The following is a 22,835-nucleotide window of genomic DNA, read 5'->3' on the forward strand; positions in this document are numbered from 1 at the left end:
TGCCATGTTGCCCAGACTGGTCTCAAACTCCTGGACTCAAGTGATCCTCCCAACTTGGCCTCCAAAAATGCTGGGATTACAGATGTGAGCCATTGTGCCCAGCCTGCATTTAACTTTTTAAAAAGCCTGTGCAGGCCGGGCACGGTGGCTCACGCGTGTAATCCCAGCAGTTTGAGAGGCTGAGGCCGGCGGATCATGAGGTCAGGAGATCGAGACCATCCTGGCTAAAATGATGAAACCCCGTCTCTACTAAAAATAAAAAAAATTAGCCACGCGAGATGTGTATAAGAGACAGCACCACACACACCACACATTCACAAACACACCACACATACAGACCACACACACACCATACCCATAACATAGACATGCACGTGTATACACACACCACACATACCGACTACACACACACCATGCAAACATATACACACACCATACAGACCACACACACACCATGCCCATAACATAGACAAACACGTGTATACACACACCAACATACAGACCACACACACCATGCAAACATATACACACCACACCACACAGACCACACACACACCATGCCCATAACATAGACAAACACGTGTATACACACACCACACATACAGACTACACACACACCATGCAAACATATACACACCACACCACACAGACCACACACACACCATGCCCATAACATAGACAAACACGTGTATACACACACCAACATACAGACCACACACACCATGCAAACTTACACAGCACACACCACACAAACAATACACACACTACACCCACCATACTACACATACTATACCACATACACACTCCACACCACAGTACACCACACCAATATATACACACACACACCACACCCACCATACTACAAATACATATCACATACATATTCCACACCACACAAACACACACACGTCACAGAAACATACATATCACATACTCCACACTGCATACAACACACCAATATATACACACACCACACCCACCATACCACACATACCATACCACATACACACTCCACACCACAGTACACACCAATATATACACACACACCACACCCACATCACAAATGTGTATCACATACACACTCCACACCACACACAACATGCCAGGCAAGCTTACACTCCACACACACGTACATGGGAGAGCACAAATCCGCACACAAACACCGGGCTCCGTGGCAGTGTCCCTTTACTAGTGAAGGGGAAAGAGGCCTTTCTTTTCGACCTCATTTGCTGTCACTTGTCTTGAGGACAGCCTCTGAGAAAGGCAGGGGAGGCTGCCCCCAAGCACTGCGCGGCCGAGAACATTTCTGCCAGGGCCCCTTTGTCCTTTCAGTCCTTTCAGTGTTCTTTGCAGTGGTTTAGTGATGGTTTCACTGTACGTTACTTTAAGCATAGGCTCCTCGCTAAGTAAGTCCCTTTGTTATGAATGGATTTTAAATCCCGAGTAAAATCAATAAAGAAATCAGGGAACAGCAGACGGACCAGACGGCGCACATGCTTAACTTCTAAGGAGGACCTTGAAAGATAAGAATGGATTTTTTTCCTCCCATCAGAACAGATTTGTCACAGAATCCCAGACGATAAAGTGAAATGACATTCAAATGCACCCCATTATCACACCCCGTGTACAACCTGCGGGCTTCCAGGGGCTGCTTGAGCCACCTGCAAACCCCGTCAGCCTGGCACCGCTCAATAGCTTACAACGAACGGGGAGCTCTTCCCTCGCTGCTTACCCGCTGCTTCCACGCAGCCGCCACACTTAGGAGCGTGGCCCCAGACGCTGGTGAATAACCGAGGGTAGTCTGGTCCCAGAGCAGCACAGCCCACAGCGGACGCCACATCCACCGCAGCGCTGGGCTCGGCCAAGCTCAACCAAACCCAGCGCGCCCTGCGGTGCCAATGGCGGGCCAGCACTCACCCTGCTGCACCGGGGAGTAGGCGTTGGTCAGGAAGCGGAAATGTCCTTTGTTGTACCAGCAGATCAAGGACATGTTCCCCTTCATCTTGATTTGGTACTGGCCCCGGGCCGGGGGCGTGGCTGGGTTGGTCAGCATGGACAGTGGGAGGCCGGTGCAGTCACTCTTCCGCACGCTGAGCAAGCCGCAGCAGTAAATCCCTGGGGGGAGAGGGATGAAGGATCATACACTCACCATGGTCGGAGATGCCAGTGGCTCCTCCGCCCCGTGCACCCTCAAGGAAAGGATGGGACTGCCTGGTTCTGAGGCTGATGCTTGGGAGTCAGACCCTCTAGAGACCCCTCTAGAAGAGACTGCTGGAGTTTTGAGGTCTCGTATCCCTCTGTTGTCTCTCCCTGTGGCAATCTCCCCAGGTCCCTCCCTAAGAACATACAGTATGCTAAGACTGCGTGTAGGATCACAGCACAAGCAATACTGGCAGCAGCAGCAGGAGCTGTCACCTGGACCCTCGCTCAGTGTCCAGCACAGCACTACGCACGTGCACTCATCATCCCATCTACTTCAAGAAACTTCTGCACTCCATAGGTTATGGCACACACATTAGAGAAGAACTGAGGCTCGACAAGGGCGAGGCCCCCAGACTCACAGCTGGGAGGGTAAAGACAGACATGAAGCCCAGGACTGTCCAGCATCCTGGCCATGGTTACATCATCCTAATGGCATCACCAAGACATGGCTGGCTGCAAGCCCAGTGCTGAGCCAGTCCACACCGCACCCCAGGAAGCTGTCAGATGGAGCCCTCATCTCCTTGGGGAGGTATATTCAATGTGAAGGAAAGAACCATCAAAGAATGTGAACTAAACCAAGTGACCTTCCATGAGTGGGTGGAGAGCTTCCTGAAGAGCAGGAGCTTGCGCTTGGTCTCTAAGGCCTGGAAGATTGGCATGCGGTGGCTGGTGGGCAGTAGACACCAGTATGAACAAACGTCCACCGTGGACTTGCTCACTTCCATCCTGGACTCGAGGCCTTTCAGGTCCTTTCACATCATGGGCCCGCCCCACCCTGCTGGGCCAGAAGGCCACAGGGGCCACAAGCACTCAGCTGCTCCCCAGCAGCCTGGAGGGGACGCAGAGATCCTGGGAGCCATCTCAGCCTTTACTCTCTGCTCAGCTCCTGGAGGACTGACAGTGCCATCAGTCATCTGAACACATCCCATATCCCATGCATCTGCTTTCCTCATCCCCGCATCCCACACTGCACCAGAAGAAGGACAGTTGAATGAATCTTTCCCTCTTCCGAACTCCTTTCCTGGTAGCAGGTGGGAAGGAAGATGCAACCGGAGGTGCTTTCGAGTCTCACTGCTGAAAAGAGGAGGGGTCTGCTGCTCGCAGCTCCATTCCTAGCAACCGCACGTGACCACTCAAGCTACTCTCATCTTGAGATGTAAAAAGGAGAATCTGTTCTTAAAAACAGGGAGGAGGATGACATGAACAAGGGTAAGAGTGTCCGAAATCACCCATCCGGGGCTCAGTCTACACCACCAGCCAAAGAGAAGCTGCATGTTCGTAAGAGGGAAAGAAGAATATCCCAGCAGCACCCAAGTTTCCATGACTCCATCCCTTTATAAACACAGAAATTATTCTAGGAATGTCCTTTCTGGCTTTTATTTTACAACGGTCCGTGTGACCCTAGGAGGGACAACCAGACTCTCAGCTCCGATTCTTCTCCTCAACCTTGGCTGCCTGTGAGAGTCTCCCAGGGTGGGGGGACACTGGCCCCGACCAATGCGATTTGTGTCCTGAGGAGGCAGGGTGCAGCCACTAGTGACCTTCCCTGCGGATACGCTGGAGGACACTGCCCTCAGTCACGGCGGAGGAGGTACATGATGATGCCCTGGTGAAGAGCTCAGTCAGTTTAGACGCTTCTAAAAATAGGCAAGGAGATCTTTTTTATCTCTTACCTAATCTTCTCTTGAAAAAAATCCAAATTCCATATCTAAATATTTTCTTTCAGCTAGAAGATTCTTTTCCCATCCTCCTCCTAATTCTCTGAGCCAAGACGCATCCCCTTCTCAGAACTACAGGAGCAGCACACCCAGCTCTTTGGGAATCATATTGATGGCCCGGGATAGTCCTCCGGCATCCAATGGCCCGGGATAGTCCTCCAGCATCCCCACTCCACCTTGTCTGCACGGCATCCACCCCACTCGACACAGGCACACATACACAGGTATACACACAGACACACACGCAGACACAGAGATGCACACACATACAGACACAGACACACACACACAGATACAGACACACACAGACACATACACACAGGTACATATACACACACCCAGACACAAACACAGACACACACAGACACAAACACAGACTCACACACAGACATAGACACACACAGATACAGACACAGGTACACAGACACACACGGACACAAACACAGATGCACACACAGACACAGACATATACATACACAGATACAGACACACAGACACATACACACAGGTACACAGACACACACCGAGACACAAACACAGACACACACAGACACAAACACAGATTCACACACAGACACAGATACAGACACACAGACACAGGTACACAGACACACACACAGATACAAATACACGGATGCACACACACATACAGACACACACAGACACAAACACAGATGCACACACGGACACAGACACACACACAGGTACACACACACATACATAGACACACACACAGACACAAATGCACACAGACGCACACACAGACACAGCCACACAGACACAAACACACAGATGCACACATGAACACACACACACAGACACGCAGATGCACACAAAGACACACATAGACATACACACACACACCAACAGACATACACATACAGACACAGACACAGATGCATACACAGACACACAGACCTACACAAAGACACACACACACACACACACACACACAGACATACATACACACAAACACACATATATCCCCTCTACTTTCAGTCCAGGTTGATGGTGTGAGGCAGGGAACAGGCCCTGGAACACACACAAACATCACACTCGCCGTACCTACACTCAGCCTTGCACAAGTCGGCAGGAGAGATGGCAGTCCCGGTTCTCACTCTGAGCTCGAACAGAGAACCCACCATTCTTCCAAAGCAGCTGGGTACTGTGCTTCAGGTACCCAATTTTCTCTCACTTTACTTTCACAGCCCCACTTCACATCGTCTGATCTCTCTACCCTTGATTCTTCCAACAAATAACTATTGAGCCCTGGGCTTTGCAGATGAGTAAGATGCAGCTGAGGCCAGCAAAAAGTGAAGTCCAGGGCTGCGGCCTCACTGCAGCTGCCAGGGATCCAGGATGTCAGCTGTCTACACCTCGTTACTTAAGAGGGTCTAGTTTTAAGGCCAGATGTCTGACTGCTGCTGAGCAAAAGGTCTGTAATTCTAGTCTAGTGGCTGCTGCAGGGGAGCTGGCACTTTTTGTGTTTCTCCTGAGTGGACCAGATCTAAATCCCCAAAGGCAGGACAAAGTGAAGGCCAAGGCAGCTTGCCACGGGGCTCCCTGAACTGGTCCAGATCTTCTTTTTCTATAGCCCCTATTTCCTCCAGAGCCATGGAAGGGTTGCCTAGTCTTTGCCACACATGCACCAAGCACCTGAGCACTCAGAGTACCTAAGACTTTTCTGAGGCTCACTGTACTGTTCCCTGTCTTCACACAATTGTTGTCTGTCTCCTGGGAAGGGGCCACATTATAGAGGATGGGTGAGTTCCAGAGACTTCCTAGAACCTTACTAGGAGCTGTGCCCAGAGGACACAGACTTTTGATGGCTGCGGATTTCCAACAGGGGACATACAAAGAAATGCCCCAAAGACCGGGCAGAGCTTGGCGCAAGGTCTAGACACATCCTCTAGACCTTGAGCCCGTGGCTCACACACCTTGCAATCTCTAGTGCCCAGCGGGGTCCAGCACACAGGGTGGCTGAGATGTATCTGTCCCCTCAAGGAAGGGCCTCATCACCTGGCATCCTGTGGTCTGTGCTGGCCACCACGCATCTGTACCCCCACCTGAACCTCTTCCACCACTTTCCTGGGGGAGGCAGGGCCACGTCCCCACTAGCTCCCCACTTGACTTACCTTGCTTCTCAAACTCCTCAAACAGGGTCAGGCTGGTGATGCTGGGCCCGGTGAAGATGATGTAGTTCTTGCCTGCCGCGTTCCGGCACAGGCTCCTGGCCACCATGCTGTGGAGCTGGGGCTTATTCTTCAGCGCGTCCAGGCCATCTGGGCCCCCGCCTTCCTTCAGGTGGACGTAAATCTTTAATAGAAACAGACAGAGGTTAGCGTGCTCACAGCAGGGTCAGGCTGGGAGCCTGAGTATTCAGCAAGCATGGGTCTCCCGGGTCTCAGTTATCAGGCTGGGAGCCCGTGGAAAAGCCATCATCTTTTCAGCTCACAGGGGCTCTAGGTCACCCCCAAGCACACCCCGTGGCCTTGACGACTGGTGACTCAGCGCCAGATGCTTCAGTTTGGAAAGGTCAAGGCGGAGGAGGAAAAGAACAAGCAGCTGCGGGTAATGGGACTGTGCAAACACATTCCCCAGCTTTCAAACACAGGAATGATTTAAATTCACTATAAATAAAGTTAAAGGCAATCTCACCTGTTAGGAATACACGTATCTGTGTACTTTCCATTTGAATACAGCTTTTTAATTGACAAGGTATGTTCATAATGACTGTTTAATTTGTTCTTTACAGGGACCCCCATCAGGCAGGCAGAAGAGGTTGATTCCCCTCACGGTGCAGAGGAGACAGGACTGAGGGCTAAACATTTGCCCATGAGTCCAGGACCAACAAAGAGGATGTGTGCGAGCAATTTGTAAATGTTGTTTCATGCTGCTTCCGTGAACATCATCAAAGGGGTAGAGGCAGGAAAGTTAATGGATTGAAGAAGAGCATGTTCAAAAAATCCTCCAGTACAGGTGCAAGAAATGTGACTTAGAGAGAATATCTTAAACAAACAAACAAACAAACACAACAGAAAATGTGGTGTTGGATGACAGTAAGTCACTGCAAACCAGAACTGCTTGAGAAGTTCGATGGATCTGAGCCTGCCACAGATTATTTATACATTAACACACACAGCTACATGTTGCCTGTGGTTTCTATACAGATATCTACACTCAAATTTTTAAATGCTGTGTATTGTTGTTTTAATTGCTGCATCACAAATGACCACAAACTCAGTGGCTTCAACAGCGTCCATTTATGAGCTCATAGTTCTGTAGGCTGGAGGTCTGAGCAGGGCATGGCTGGCTTTTCTGCTCAGGGCAGCACAAGGCTGCAATAAAAATGTTGACTGGTGGGTTCTCATCTGGTGCTTGGGATCTGCATTCAGGTTGTTTCCTTATGGCTGCAGGACTGAGGTCCTGTGTCCCTGCTGGCCATCAGCCAAGGACTGCTCTCAGCTCCTGGGGGCAACAGGTAGTCCTTGCCACATGACCTTTTCCATTGTCAAAGCCAGCAATGATTGGCCAGGCATGGTGGCTCACACCTATAATCCCAGCACTTTGGGAGGCTAAGGCAGGTGATCACCTGAGGTCAGCAGTTCGAAACCAGACTGACCAACATAGTGAAACCCTGTCTTAAAATTGCAAAAAATTAGCAAAAAATTAGCCAGGTGTGGTGGCAGGCACCTGGAATCCCAGTTATGTGGAAGGCTGAGGCAGGAGAATCACTTGAATCCAGGAGGCGGAGGTTGCAGTGAGCCAAGATCGTGCCATTGCACTCCAGCCTAGGCGACAAGAGTGAAACTCCGTCTCAAAAAAAAAAAAAAAAAAAAGCAAGCCAGCAACGGGGACTCTTCCTGAAGCTGCATCCCTCTTGTGCTTTCTGTTAGGAAGAGCCTGGTTCCTTTTCAGGGCTTACTTGGTTAGGTTGGGCCCATGCAGGATAATTTGTTAACAGATTTAGGACCATAATACATTTGCAAAATCCAAATTCCTTCTCATCAACACCCACATTAGTGTTTGAGCGAATAATGGGGAAGTGTGTGCACACCAGGGGCAGGAAGCCTGTGAGTATCTTAGAGTTCTAACACACTGGGGCACACTGCTTCCACACCAGGCACTTCTATGCAGCTGAAGAACTACAATGTGATAGCTGAGAAATGGACTGCTTCCCCACCTTATTGAAACCAGCAGAGCGGAGATGACGTCCATTTTATTCCCTGGGAAACAGACTGATTCAATGTACTTTCGTGAAGACCAACAGTGAACGACATCTTCCCCATCCAAACACTTAGCGTCAGTGAGGATGTGGGGGAAATGAGCACTGTGGGGACTTGGTATAAATACATGTAAACTTTCTGGAGGGAAATTTTGCCCATGAATCAAAGACCTTGAAGCGTGGCTGTTATGGAAAACGGTATGGAAGTTCCTCAAAAAATTAAAAATAGAAAAACCATAGGATCCAGTAATCTTACTTCTGGGTACACACCCAAAGGAACTGAAATCAGGATGCTCTCTAAGAGATACCTGCACTCTCACATTCACTGCTGCGTTATTCACAATTGCCAAGATATGGAAACACAAGTGTCCATCAGTGGATAAGTGGATAAATGAAACGTGGCATATACACAAGATGAAATACTATTCGGCCTTTAAAAAGGAGGAAATCTTGCCATTTGCAATGACATGGACCTGGAGGACATTAAGCTAAGTGAAATAAGCCAAGCACAGGAAGAGAAATACTGTATGATCCCACTTACATGTGAACTTCAAGTTGAACTAATAGGAGAGAGTGGAATGGTGATTACCAGGGGCTGGGGGATGGAAGTGGGAGTGGGGAGGTATTGATCAAAGAATTCAAAATCTGTTAGATAGAAGGAATAAGTTCAAGAGATCTATGGTATCACATAGTGACTACAGTTAATAACAACATATTCTTAGAAATTGCCAAGACGGTTGATTTTAAGTGTTCTCACCACAAAAAATGGTAACTATCTGGTGTAATGTATATGTTAATTGGCTCGATTTGGCCATTTCAGTGCCTACATATTTCAAAGTATATTGTACACAATAAAGATATACCATTTTTATTTGTTAATTTAAAAATAAATCTTGTAAAAACCTTAAAAATATTCATGCTATTTTACTCATGAGTTTCACTTTCAGGAATTCAATCCAAGGTAACAATCAGAAATGTGTTAAACGGATTTATATATAAAATACCGTGTCCATTTCAGGGTTTTTTATAATGGTAAAAAAAATTAACAATGACCTAATTATCTTACATGAAAAGGAGACTGGTTAAAATTATATATGTAGGTATAATGGAATGTGGTACACTTTAAAAAATTGTCATGTAGAAAAAATATTTAATAACATAGAAAATGTTCACAGTATCATTGCAAGTAAAGTAGCCAGATTATAAAACAGTGCAAGTGTGTGTTTATGTGTGTGTTTATACAGAAATGTTGACTATACACTCAAACAGCTATTTCTGTATAAAAAGTATTTATTAGCATGACAGCTATGCTGGACTTTTAACATTTTTGATGTTAAATATATAATACAAACCTAATCAGAAAAAGACCCACTAAAAATAATTATAAAATAACTTTCTTATCAGGATTACTCAAGCATAGGAGTATTCGGAATTTGCAGTGTCTGTAGGGTCTGAGTGAATGGTTATTCATCATTTCCACACCTGGAGATGATGATGACTCTGAGAATCAGGGCAGCCTCTTGCTGTCTTGGAATTAACATATTTTCCTAAATGCCAGTGATGTGCAGCTGAGATTTTACAACTCCTGGGTAGGATACGGAAGGCAGCACTGTTGCAGGACTGTCTTGAAATTACTCAGCCTCGTGTCTACACATGCACCTCTGAAAACTGCCATTTTTCCAGACTCCAGCCAGTCTCTTCTGAAGAAGCAGACACTCAACTGGGATGTCACAGGAGAAGGGGACAGGCACTGAGCCAAAGGCACTGAGGCAAAGGAGACAGGCGCTGAGCCAAAGGTCAAAGATTTCTTATTAGGAAATCTGGAAGAAGGATACAGCCAAAAAGTGGCACCAATGAGAGTCCAAAGAGAGTCCCAAATGTGTGGCACTCATTGCTATAAAATAATGAGTTTCTAAAAGTGAACATAAAGTAGGACCTTCATTTAAATAAATACAAAAGATGGTAACCTTGAAAGTCTCAGTTGAGGGCATGATTTAGAAAAAAACTGTTGGCAAGGTAGTCAAAATCTGGCCAGGAAAAGGCTCAGTCCAAGAGGTCCTGCTGGGTCTGACAGTCAGGCAGGTCTGGTACCCGACTGGTCCTGGTTTGCTTTGACACAATAACGTCAGTGGTCAAAGGCAGTAACTTGTTTCCCTTAGTTGGATGAGCAACCTCCAACGAAGTCTGATCCCATCCATGCCCTATTGCTACAAATGCTTAAGCTATACAAGCTATGCTAATGATTGCGTCCAGGTTTAAGAGACTATCCTAAGGAATCCTGCCAGTAATCTGAGACACAGCAAAATCACTGGGAACCCACACATGTATTCAGACGCTGGGTTGGGTACTTTCTACAAGAGCTCCCCAGACACAACACGGAAGGAAATACCATTCACTTAGATGTGTGACTACTTCCTGGTCTGCTTTTCAAAAAGTCAGATATCTCCCTAGACATTTCTAGAGAAAGCATTACCATACTAATATGGTTCCACCAAATGTGTAGACATAGATGACTTCCCATCACTGGGCAAAATGCAGCCAGCCACAGACACTTCTGAGCTACAAGACTGTTTGACAAGTATCTCTAGGGCAGGAAAATGTACCATTTGGTGGTTGCCGAGCTTTTCACTTTTCCTAAAAAGTTTTGTTTTGCTCCTATGATTTATTAATTTTTAAATGCATATATTTAGGAAAGTAGGCATGAAAGTTTATTACTATATGGCATTATACTTTGCCCCAGAGTAGTATTCCCAATGTTGCATACTTTATACTGACATTACAACAAAAAGGATCTTAGGAAATATGGATTATAGCAGTTAATACCCTGGGGGACACATACAGCACATGGCATTTATCTTAGCTCTCCTGAAATGCCCCCGCGACCTCCAGAGGCAGGATCCAGTTCATCTTTTCCCTCAACTTCTCAAAAGAACAGTAAGGCTAGTGGCAGTAGCTGCTGACTCCCCAGCTGATAGTTCCACTAAGCTGTCGCTGGGATCAGGGGGCACCCTCCTGCCTCTCCAACACAAAGAACTAGAGAAAGCCTAGTTCAGCTATACTAGTCTTGACCAATGAATGACCCTACTTCTCTTTCAGCACAGAAGCGAATCAGTTTCCTCAGTGAAGAGCAGATCTGGGGGAAGGGTATCACATTGTAGGGACTGGTGATCCCTTCCTTGAGTCTTTTATCGCTAGTGTGCAAGGAGCCATGAAGGTGTAAGTAATTCAGCTGTGGGGAAACAGCACAGCAGTGCATGATCTGCACTCACTGAAGATGCAGAATGAGATCGGGGGTGTGTGCGGCTGTCACCTGGGACATCTGTACGGGACAGCCACTTGAGAGAGCTGTGAATTGTAAATGACAGTCACTTGTCATGAGAGGAACTGAGGCAGGGAGGGTGAGTTCTGGGATACATGGGCACAGGCTGTCATTCACTGGCTTGTGGGTTTTGGGGCAAGTTACTTAATTGCTCTGAGCCTTGCTTTCCTTATCTGTAAGGACAACACCGCCATATGCACCTTGCAAGGCCGTTGTCTTTAAGTGAAAACTGTGCACATAGAAGTGATTTTTTAATATAGCAAAGCTCTGTAACTGTGCTCCCAGTGTGGCTGCCTTCAGCCACATATGGCTGTTTTCATTTACATTTAAATTAACTAAAATGAAAAATTCAGTCCTGTGGCCACACTGGTCACAATGCAAATAGTCAACAGTCACATGAGGCTAGGAACTGCCGTCACAGAGAGCACAGATATGAAACATTTCCATCACTGCAGAGAGTCCTGCTGGACAACGCTGCTTGTGCCATCTTCGTGTATTAGCTGGGGCTTCCAGCAAAGTCTCTAAGTCATCACCATACTGATGACTTTCATCTCTCATTGCCCAGTTTCTCTCTCATGCCTCTCACCGTGACCATGCCCAGGAAGAGCTCATATGCTGAGTCTGTTCATGGTCCTTCTCCTCTCTGGCTGCACCTTCAGCACCGCTGACCCCTGTGGGAGCCTTGCCTTCATCTCATCCCAAAGCTCAAAGCCTGAGGTGGTTCTTTCAAAATGACAGGTTGGAGGAGGGACATGTATCAGCATGTGGGCTCTCTGTACACATGTCCATGCAGTTGAAGATTCTAAGTTCTTTAAGGAGAGAGCTGAATCTGATCCACTCAGTACCTGGTGCACTTACCTGGGCACTTAATAATTACTTCATTGTCATCTTTGAAGTCCTATACAGTAAAGAGGTATGGGTGGATCAACTTCATTCAAAAGATGGAGAAAGAAGGTAGTTCTCAGCTACTTGCTCAAGGACACAAAGAGGTCCACAGTGATGTCTTCTACCTCAGCCAATCCCATCCTCAACTTACTGCATCCAACCTGGATAGGATCTCATGCCAGCATCCTCCTCACTGCACAATTAAACTAATGGACACATGTCCTGCCCAGCTTCTGAATCCACAAGCAAAATTCACTCTAACCAATTAATTCCACGGTGGCCCTCACTTTTAGAGCCAATTCAATTAGTTATCGGTCAAGAGCAAAATATTTCACTTAGTATGTACAAAGATTGAGTCAAATAAGCAAAAAAACACTTTAGTGCACCTTCCTTAAATTCTTTCAACATAAATAGTATGTCTCAAAACAAGGAAAATCAGTGACATGGATGCTAGACCACTGTCCTACCAACAATCAAGCTGGATAAAAGATACTTTGCTTTTTGTCTAAATCAGGAAAAGTTCTCTCCTTGGGGGAGTCCAAATAGCCTGTTGGTTAAGAAAGTGGGATCTAAGGTCAGAATGGCTGGGTTTAATCCCAGGTCTACTGCTTTACAGATGTAATTTCAGGCAAGGTAGCAAATTTCTCTGTGCCTCAGTTTCCTTACCGAGAAACAGTGGCAGTGACATTACTTGCCTCACGAGGCCCCTGTGGAGGAAAAATGAATACTGCATGTGAAGTGTTTAAGCACAGAGCCTGGCCCACAACACACACTCTGTAGATGTTTGTCATTCTTTCCTGAATGCCAGAAGCAGCTGCCAGAATCCACAGATGAGACTGAGGAAGGAAAGGGGCTTCCAGGTCAGCTAGCTTAGCAGCACGGGGCGCACGGACCTCATTCAGAGTGTCCCTCACAGATGTCATGAGGGCTCTGCCTGGACAGATTCCATGATGTGTGCAGGGGGTAGGAAGCAGGGGTCCTTTTGCTTGGGGGTTTCATCTTGAATTCTGGCTTCTAAAGCCCATCTACTTCCGGAGTATGTCAATGCCCAGCGTGAACCTGAATCCCTGCCTCCACTGAGCAGGGCTGTCATCCAGAATTGTCTCCTTGACATGACAGCCACCCAGTCCTCTGAAGACAGTCTGTCCTGTCTTCCTCAGATGACACCTCCTTATGTCCCTCCAAGCCCCACTCAGGACACCACTCAGGACACCTCCCAGGCATCTGCTCTTCAGCCCCTCCTCGGTGTTTGTCCATCTGTCAACATCCCAATAGGAACATTGGTCTCATGCTGCAGAGGCAGGTGCCTGGCCCAACATGTGCAAACAGGAGAAATCTGCTCTTTTAGATTATACCATTAAAAGAAAATAGTGGACCATTTTTTTCCCCTGCTCCAAAGAATCTTGGGGCTGCATTAATCACTAAAGGTCGACAGAACATTAACCTGTTGGCCAATTTTTCCTGCTGGATCCTCGATCTTTTTGACATTGTGAAGACTGAACAGCAGTCTCTGCAGAGAACTGCTGGAGGGTTTTCTTTCCACCCACAGACAGGGCACAGCCTTCCAGGATGAGCAGCCACAACATCTTGGATCAAGGAACTCCAATTGCCCAATTAGGTGGCTTTTCCCTACACTGGAAGATTCATCATCGTATAAACCTCTCCTTTTTCTCCTCCTTGGCTCACAGGGGAGCCTGCAGATGAGGGGAGAGGAAGGGAACCTTGGCTAGCTCCCATGCTTGCACCCCCTCTGCAAACAGTGTAGGGCTGGAGGGTGTTTTGACGTCTAGGTCAGTCCTTAGGAGGCCTGTGACACGGAATAAATACAGACAGTCTGTAATTTACACTGGTTTGACTTAAGATTTTTTGACTTCATGATCATGTGAAAGCAATAGGCATTCAGTAGAAATTCCTTCAAATGTTGACCTTTTCCTCGGCTAGTGATATGCTGTGCAATGCTGCGTGGCGATGCTGGGTGGTGGCAGTAGCTGCAGCTCCCCGTCAGCCAGGTGATCATGAGGGTAAACAACCATGAAATATTCAACACTTTATTATAAAAGAGGCTTTTGTGTTAATTTTGCCCAGCTGCAGGATAATGTAAGTGTTCTGGGCATGTTTAAGGTAGACGAGGCTAAACTATGCTGTTTGGTAGGTTAGTTATATTAAATACATTTTTTTTTTTCAGAAGTGGAGTCTCATTATGTTGTCCAGGCTGGCCTCAAACTCCTGGCCTCAAGCAGTCTCCTCCCTCAGCCTCCCACATTACTGGTACTACAGGAACTCGCCACTGCACCCAGCTTTAAATGCATTTTTGACTTAAGACATTTTCTTTTTTTTTGAGATAGGGTTTCGCTCTGACACCCAGGCTGGAGTGCAGTGGTGCAATCATGGCTTATTGCAGCCTTGATCTCCCAGGCTCAAGGGATCCTTCCTCCTCAGCCACCCAAGTAGCTGGGTCTACAGGTGTGTGCCACCACACTCAGCTAATTTTTATATTTTTTGTGGAGACAAAGTTTTGCCATGTTGCCCAGGCTGGTCTTGAACTCCTGGACCCAAGTGATCTGCCTACCTCGGCCTCCCAAAGTGCTGAGACTACAAGTGTGAGCCACTGTGCTTAACCTGACAAGACATTTTCAACTTACTAGGGGTTTATCACAGGGACATAACCCCATTATAAGTCGAAGAGCTTCCATATGCTGTCTTAAGTGCACCATGGTATCTAGCAGTGGGTAACCAGCAGTGGGAAAGCCAGCCTGGGTAAACAGCAGTGGGAAAGGCAAAAAAGAAGGCATTGGCTGTGGCCTCATATATACCCAGCATTCTGCACCCAAGGAGCAAGCATATCTCAATATTTCCTGAGCCCTACCTTATAAATAATTCCCTGCCTGCTTATTCTTGTCTTAAGTGCTGCTATTAAACTGTTGGGTTCTTGGTGCTTGGCCTGTGGCAAGAGCTCATGGCTACTCTCTACTTTGCCACACCACACACCCTGCCGTATATGCCTCTGGGGGTGTTTCTTACCCCTGCAGGTGCCTTCCTGTAGCCCTGCAACGTACAGACACACCTCCAGTACTGCACTTGTCACTCTACATCAGTGAGTATTTTTAACGTGTCCATCTCTCCTACTGGAGAGGCAGTGAGGGCTCCCTCTATCTCTAGTTCTGAGGGGCCAAGCACGAAGCTCACTCTATGGTGGTGTGGTTAACCAAACAGTCCAGGCCTAGATTTGCATTGGTACAAGTCTTATCTTCCCATCTCTTTACTGTAAAACTTATTGAAAACAGGGACCTGTCCAACTCTTACCAATAAATAAATAAATAAATAAATAATAAAAATAAATAGAGATTATTAGCTAAAAAAAGCAAGACTGAAGAAAGTATTGCCCTGGCCCTCTAGTTCAGACTCCCAGGTGGTCAACAGCAGTGAGAATCAGAGAAGCAAACAGGCCTGAATAAACCAGGTGTGCCAGAGGAAGCCCCCTGTAGTAGCCAGGATTCTCCCGAGACACAGAAGCAGTAGTGTGTACATAAACACAATTATGTATGGAAGGTGGGAGGGTGGGAGAGTGCGAGGAAGGGGCAGAGGTATTTATTTTAAGGAACTGGCTCATGCAAATCAGAGGCTGACAAGTCCAAAAATCAGGGAAGCCCAGCAGGCTGGGCACTCAGGGACAAGGTGCTGCTGAAGCCCGAAGGCCCTCTGCTGGCAGAATTCCCTTTTTCTTGGGGTACAGCAATCATTTTCATTTTCTTTTCTTTTTTCTTTCTTTCTCTCTCTCTTTTTTTTTTTTTGAGATGGATTTTCACTCTTGTTGCCCAGGCTGGAGTGCAGTGGTGCGATCTCGGCTCACTGCAACCGCCGCCTCCCAGGTTCAAGCGATTCTGCTGTCTCAGCCTCCCAAGTAGCTAGGATTACAGGCATGCGGCACCACACACAGCTAATTTCTTTGTATTTTTAGTAGAGACTGAGTTTCACCATGTTGGTCAGGCTGGTCTTGAACTCTGACCTCAGGTGATCCACCCACCTTGGCCTCCCAAAGTACTGGGACTACAGGCGTGAGCCACCACACCCGGCCAGCAATCACTTTCTTAAGGGCTTCAGCTGATTGGCTGAGGCCCACCCACATTACCGAGGCAAATGTGTTTTCCTCAAAAGCCACCCATTTAAATTTTAATCTCATCTAAACAGCATACCTTCCCAGCAACATCTAGACTACTATTTGACCAAATAGCTGGGTACCATGGTCCAGCCAAGTTGAGACATCAAAGTGACCATCACACCCCCAAGCCTGGCTGATATCAAGGGGTAAAGCTAGAAAGCCGGCTCAGGCAGGAAGTAAAGAACAGGCACTCCCAGGCACCCCTGCACCCCACAGAGACGCTGGACGACGGACTGGCTCAACAACGCTACAAGTCAGTGACCGCAAGTACTGCCCCTGCATGGAATGCAGACAGACGGTGACAGGGCTGAGGGCCAGGAAGCACATGCGCTGTCCCAGCCATTCATCTGTCCCTCCCTGGGAGACCCACACACAGCCCTGGGAGAGTTGGAGATCGTGGCCAGTCTGACCCAGGGAAGTGAGATGAGCTTCACGGGAGACAGAGTAGAGCTTGCAACTAGACCACGGCCCCTCCTCCGAGCTCCCAAAGCACTGACAGGGAATCTGGAAGGCACCTGGGCTCATGGGAGATCCACCACTTCTAGGTATCAGTGTGCTATGCAGCTGAGATGTGCCCTCATCTGCTGCAATGATGGAAAAGTTCTAGAGAGGATGATGGTGACAGCTGCACAACACTGAATGTAGTTAGTGCCACTGAGTCACACACTTAACAATGGTGAAAATGGAAAATTTTATGTCATCTGCATTTTACCACCACAAAAAGCTATGCTTGTTGATAACAGAACCATGCCTCTCTTTTTATCCCTCACAACATATATTTCATTTCTCACCATTCCTCATATTAAAGTTGACCAAATTACCAAAGACCCGAAGATCCACGTGCGGTAATCTACTTCTCAGAGCAACGTGAATGGCCTCATTTGACAGTTTCCATTGGCCTGGAGCACTGCAGGTTAGCATCTTCGCCCACTGACTCCTTTCCAAGTGCTGGGTGCTCGGTGAAACACCAAAACGCACATTTTGGATCCAAAGACTTTTGAGATAAGCAGTTCTGCAGGACAGCCCTACAAATGTCAAGTGGGAGATGAAGCCCGACCATCTGAACCAGTGCCTCTTTTCAGAGACTGCTGGAAGAAGACTAGGAAGAGGAATGTGAGGACAGATAAGCAAGACCAGGTTTCAGAGCGGGATGGCATTTGTGGGTGGTGTCATTCACACTCTGCAGTAAAGCTGTGTCTGTTTCTCATCTGATTACTTATTTCTCCTCAAAACCTCTTACTGTTTGCTTCCTGCATTCTCAGCAATGCAGGCTATTAGCACCTTAATTTTCAAACTATAGTTAACTTAATCTCTTCCTCTCACTTCTATCCTACCACATGCCTCCCTATATTCTCTTAGTTAAATTATTTAAGATCTTTAACCACTTTCATCAAAGACTTCCCTTCAAATGAATTCAAGAGCATTACACCTATAAAAATATACTAATCTATTAGAGCTCTTCTAAACACCATCACCATTATTATTATTTTTGCCCAACTGTTAGTTTCTTCCTTCTCATCCAAATGCCCTTGTGGGGATCAACTGACCATGCCTGAGGCCCTGATGATCTGAGCTGGCTGTACTGAGTTCCCACTCAGCTTTCCCACGGACCTTTTCTGGGACCACTGGCCAATCTGGAACTCCTTTTCCTCACTCACCCCTTCATCTAGAATCTTTGAAGTGAAGCTCATCCCGCAGTCGCCCCGCCTGTCAGAAGAATGCAGTCGAGCCAGTCAAAGGCTCAGGGTCTTGGCAGGATGAAACTACAAAGCTGGGGCAACAATGTCTATGCATCATTTGGGCTCTCCTGGAACACACCTGGACACCCACCGCCCCTTCAACACTTCATCTTGGTCTACATTAGATGGTGGCTGGAAGAAAGTTATCTGGTCAGCTGTGCAGACCTAACTGATAAGGCTCCTGGGTCAATTACAGTGGGTCTCAAACAACCACAAAATCGATAAGCCATGTAATAAACATTTACTAAGCTCCCAGGTTTTCAGGACCCAGGTGATCCATCCTGGTCATTTTCTCATGGCCAGGGCAGAGAAGCCAAAAAAGGAGAGGTATGCACTTGCCCCTTCCAATCTTTTCACGTACCACAGCTGCCTGCATCCTACGGGCCAAAGCCAACCTCAGAAACAGGAGGGCGTGGGGCAGGTGCTGCACTAGCGGCGCGGCGCGGCACAGCACGGCACGGCACGGCACAGTGGGAGATGACCCTTAACACGGCCAGCTGCAACTGAGCTTCTCCGCTAAGTCATTCAGGAGAGCTCAATGCATCTGAGGAACTACAATGAAGAAAATGGCCTGTGTACAGAACCTCACATATGACATTTACAAAGAAGAGAATCATAGAATGGCAATAGAAGGGACCTCACTGGTTACCTAATTCCATCCCTTGAGTTTCTAGATGACAACTCCATGTTCCAGAGCAATGACTGAGCAGCTAGTTCACGTGGGAGGCAAATGCAAGAGCAGGGGCTGTGGATGCCTTGGGGATGGATGAGGGAAGAGGCAGGTCGAGGCCCATGGGAGAAGCCAGCTCTGCGCTGACCAGCTGTCTGGCAGGTGACCCCTGTGAGCCAAAGTCACCTCCTGTAAGAAATGGGATCAATACTGCCTGCTCTCTCTGTCTTACAAGGCTGTGGGGAGGATCAGGGAACTGCGGGTATGAAAGCTCTGACAGTGTAAGGTATTGTTCTGCCCCAGGGCTGTGCTTGCCCAGGCTGCTGACCTTCAAAAGCTGTCAAACCAAGATTAGCACCTGGAGAACCACGAAAAGGGGCAGGACACTATAAAAACAACTGTCCCCAGGCCATGTGGCTCCTCCTCTGCATCTCCTGGCTCCTCACAAGCAGAGATGTCCTTTCCCTGCTCTGTGCCTGCCACAGGCACCTTCAGCTGGACCTAGGAACAAAGAGAGGGACTGCGGGGGCTGAGAAAGTTCTCATGCCAGTCCTGTCACAGCACAGCCTGAAACTGCCGGGTAATTAATTGCCTCCTTGGCTCTGCACTTCTAAGCACGTTTTGAGGGCTGCCCCTGGCAATGGTGGAAGCGACACTGCTTCTTACTGGGAGTTGTCAACTTCAATTCTGGCTTCTAGAAACAAACCTTCACACTGCTGCAAAACCTCCTAGAATCAAGAGTTTTAGAAATGAAAGGAAACTTCAAGGTACCAACCCAAACTTCTTACATTTTAGATGTGGGTTTGATAGATTTTATAAAATTGGGAACGAATCTGAACTGAGAGAGAGAGATCTGTGGCCTTTTCTGGTGACAGATGTGATTTCTAGCTCCTCACTAACTGTAGAAGGAGAAAGAAGTGGTTCCAGATGCACACAGGATCCGCATGTAAACATTTGTTCCAAAGCCACACAGGACCGATATGGGAGCTCTTGCCTGTAATCCCAGCATTGTGGGAGGCTGAGGCAGGATGACCACTTGAGCTCAGGAGTTTAAGATCAGCCTGGGCAACACAGTGAGACTCCATCTCTACCAAAATGAAAATAAAAATAAATCAGTCAGGAATGGTGTCACACGTCCATGGTCCCAGCTACCTGAGAGGCGGAGGTGACCGGATCACTTGAACCTGGGAGGTTGAGGGCGAAGTAAACTATGATCATGCTGCTTTACTTCAGTCTGGGTGACAGAGTGAGACCTGGTCTCAAACAAACAAACAAAAACACCAAACCAAACCAAACCAAACAAAAAAGCTACCTAGGCAGACCTCAAGGATGGCAGGACCATGTCTGCATATCCCAATGCCTGGCACAACGTGTGCAGGTAGCAGGTGCCCAGTAAATATTTACTGAAAGAATGAATGAATGTCCCTTTGGAAAGTTTAGCTAAAATGAATCCGATGCACCTGTACCCTATGGGCGTATCATCACAAAAGGCGCTACAGAGATGGCAGAGGACTCTGGAGAATGTCAGGGGACAAGCAGCTGAGGTTGCACCTCCAGGAGTGAGGGAATTCTGCTCTGGGATAGGTCCAGTCTGGCGAGACCCCAAACAATGCCTATGCACAAGCAGAGCCCCAGAGTCTGGCTTGAGATTCTGGCCCCAACTCAGACTGAAGGTCCCTCAGACCCGCAGACGGAGCCGAGATGGTGTTTTGGAGCATTTTCCTGGAGCAAGTACACTTTCCCCACCGTGGTTCTGGAGTGGATGTGGCGGGGAGACGTTCGCTGGAATCTTCCTACGAATCCTGCTCTAGTTCAGGGAAAGATGGAAGTGCAAAAACCCTGTGCCTTGGGGCCTGGAGATGCGGTCAAGCGAGGGCAGCGAGTGAGCGTGCGGTCAGCTGTCACCACAGGGCTGGTCTGCCTGTCTGATGAGAGAAGGTGTCACTGCGGCAGCACGGATGAAAAACTAGGCAGGGAGACGTCACCTAGGGACCACATTCTGGTGTTTATCTGTCCCCACCATCTCCCTTTGTGTACCCTACTGCTCCTGGCAGCTCAACCTCGGATGCTTTTCCTGGGAGTATCATCACAAAAAGCAGAGCTCAGGCACCTCGTGTAAAACATGCCCCCATGTTGGCCACGCTGGTTCCCAGGGCCAATGACTCGGGCACATGCTCCTGGGGAAGGCTATTCACAGTTTCACCAGCAGGCTGTTGGTGGTGGTCTCTGAAGAAGGCATCCTGGAAACAGGAAGGTTGGGCAGAGAGCTGGTGGGAGTGGGGAGGCCTCCTGGGACAGCCTGAAGTTTCAAAGCCACGAGTCCGTAAGTCTTGAGGGACAGCCTCCAGGGAGATGTTAGTCACCTCATATGACCCACTGTTTGGGTGACACTTCTAGCCAACATTGCTAGGGACTGAGCCTTGATGAGTCATTTACCCAGATGGGCTTGAGTCTGCAGGAAGAATGTGCAGGGAATGGGGCCAGGTGTGGCAGCAGCCTCTCCAGGGACGTCTACCCGCTGCCTCGGGGAGGAGGGAGCAGCCCAGCCCTGGCCTCTGCAGGAGCATCTGAGTGGACTTGGACACACAGTGAAAAGGGTATGTGAGTACATTCTTGGGTACCAGATGAGCCCAAGCTCCCCCGATTTACTTCCCCAATCCTCTTCACCGACCCTCCTCGGACTCAGCCCAGGGCTCACCTGGATGATGAAGCCAGTGGAAGAACACTGTCTGACCCAGAGGCTGAATTTCCGCTTTTTCCTCTTCCGCAGCTCCCGCTCTGTGCACGTGGCAATGAATACAGGATCCTCATCGATCAGGGGTTCATGTAGCACCTGCCAGGAGGGAAAAAGCGGAGGCTCTCACGGAAGGCAGCATGAGCTTGAGGGCTCATCAGATTGGAGCTCAAAATCAGCCTCTGCCTTTGAGCAGCTCTGTGACCTTAACTAAGTTACTTTACCTCTCTGATCATGACCCTTCTTATCTATAGGAGGGTAGTATCATTATCTACACTACTGTTTCTAGAAAGGATGCAGTAAGAAAGGATTCAGTAAGATTCATGCAAAACAGCACCAGCCCTGATACACAGAAGATATTTCATCAATGGAATTTATTATTATTGTTATTATTGGCCTAAGGTCCCTTGTCCCAACTCTCATTTGGTTGAGGGATCTCTGGCACAGGTTCCGTGTCCTCTGGCTGGACATGCCTGGTGATGGGCACCCACTTCTTTTCATAGAAGCCCCTTTCACTCATGGAAAGTTCCAGCTGCTAAAAAAGTCTTTCACTGATCCACAATTTATCTATATTTAACTTAAACCTAAGGATGTGACTTCTGTCCAGTGAGAAACAAAGAAAAAAAATGTTATTATTATTATTTTTTTTGGATTTTCAAGACAGCCCTCGTGTCAGCCCACAACCTCCTTCTTCCAGGCGGAACCTCCTCTTCTAATAAATCATTCATCAAATGACCCAGTTCCCTGTCGGCCTGTTGCAACGCATAGCCTCTGGCTCTCCTCTGGGTCGTCATGTCCTTTCTGACAAGATTCCCAAGGCAATTTTAAAACTTATTTCCTCTATTTCAACTTTTTGATAACATGATTATATGACTTTTCCCAACGATAAGACAATAAAGAAAAAAGAAATGGCATAATAAAAATAGGCTCCAAGGAGTGGCCATAGATCTGCTTCTTCAAGGTAAAGTTATTTTGGGAGGCTTTAGGGTAAATTTCAGGGATGTGCTACACTTCCCTCCCTGATCCCAACTCAAGCTTAATTAAGAATTAGAGTGTGCATCTGTAGGGAACAGAAATGAACAGTGCAGGCAATGATTCCCAGAACTCTACACGATGCCCTAGATCAGGGGTCAGCCTGTCTCTTATACACATCTAGATGTGTATAAGTCTACACGATGCCCTAG

General features: G+C 47.7%; 1 protein-coding gene across 1 annotated transcript in view; it reads right to left on the reverse strand.

Annotated features, from left to right (window-relative positions):
- The window catches only part of PGBD5 (piggyBac transposable element derived 5), a 42,635-nt gene that overhangs the window by 14,389 nt on the left and 5,411 nt on the right, over window positions 1-22,835 (reverse strand). Inside the window, exons 2-4 of the mRNA XM_011965463.1 lie at window positions 21,616-21,750; window positions 6,056-6,236; window positions 1,918-2,115 (exon numbers count right to left, since the gene is read on the reverse strand). Of these exons, the coding sequence (XP_011820853.1) occupies window positions 1,918-2,115; window positions 6,056-6,236; window positions 21,616-21,750 (514 nt within the window). The remainder of the gene's footprint in view (window positions 1-1,917; window positions 2,116-6,055; window positions 6,237-21,615; window positions 21,751-22,835) is intronic.

This window comes from Mandrillus leucophaeus, unplaced genomic scaffold (genome assembly GCF_000951045.1).
Source record: "Mandrillus leucophaeus isolate KB7577 unplaced genomic scaffold, Mleu.le_1.0 Scaffold728, whole genome shotgun sequence".
In the NCBI taxonomy this organism is placed as follows: Eukaryota; Metazoa; Chordata; class Mammalia; order Primates; family Cercopithecidae; genus Mandrillus; species Mandrillus leucophaeus.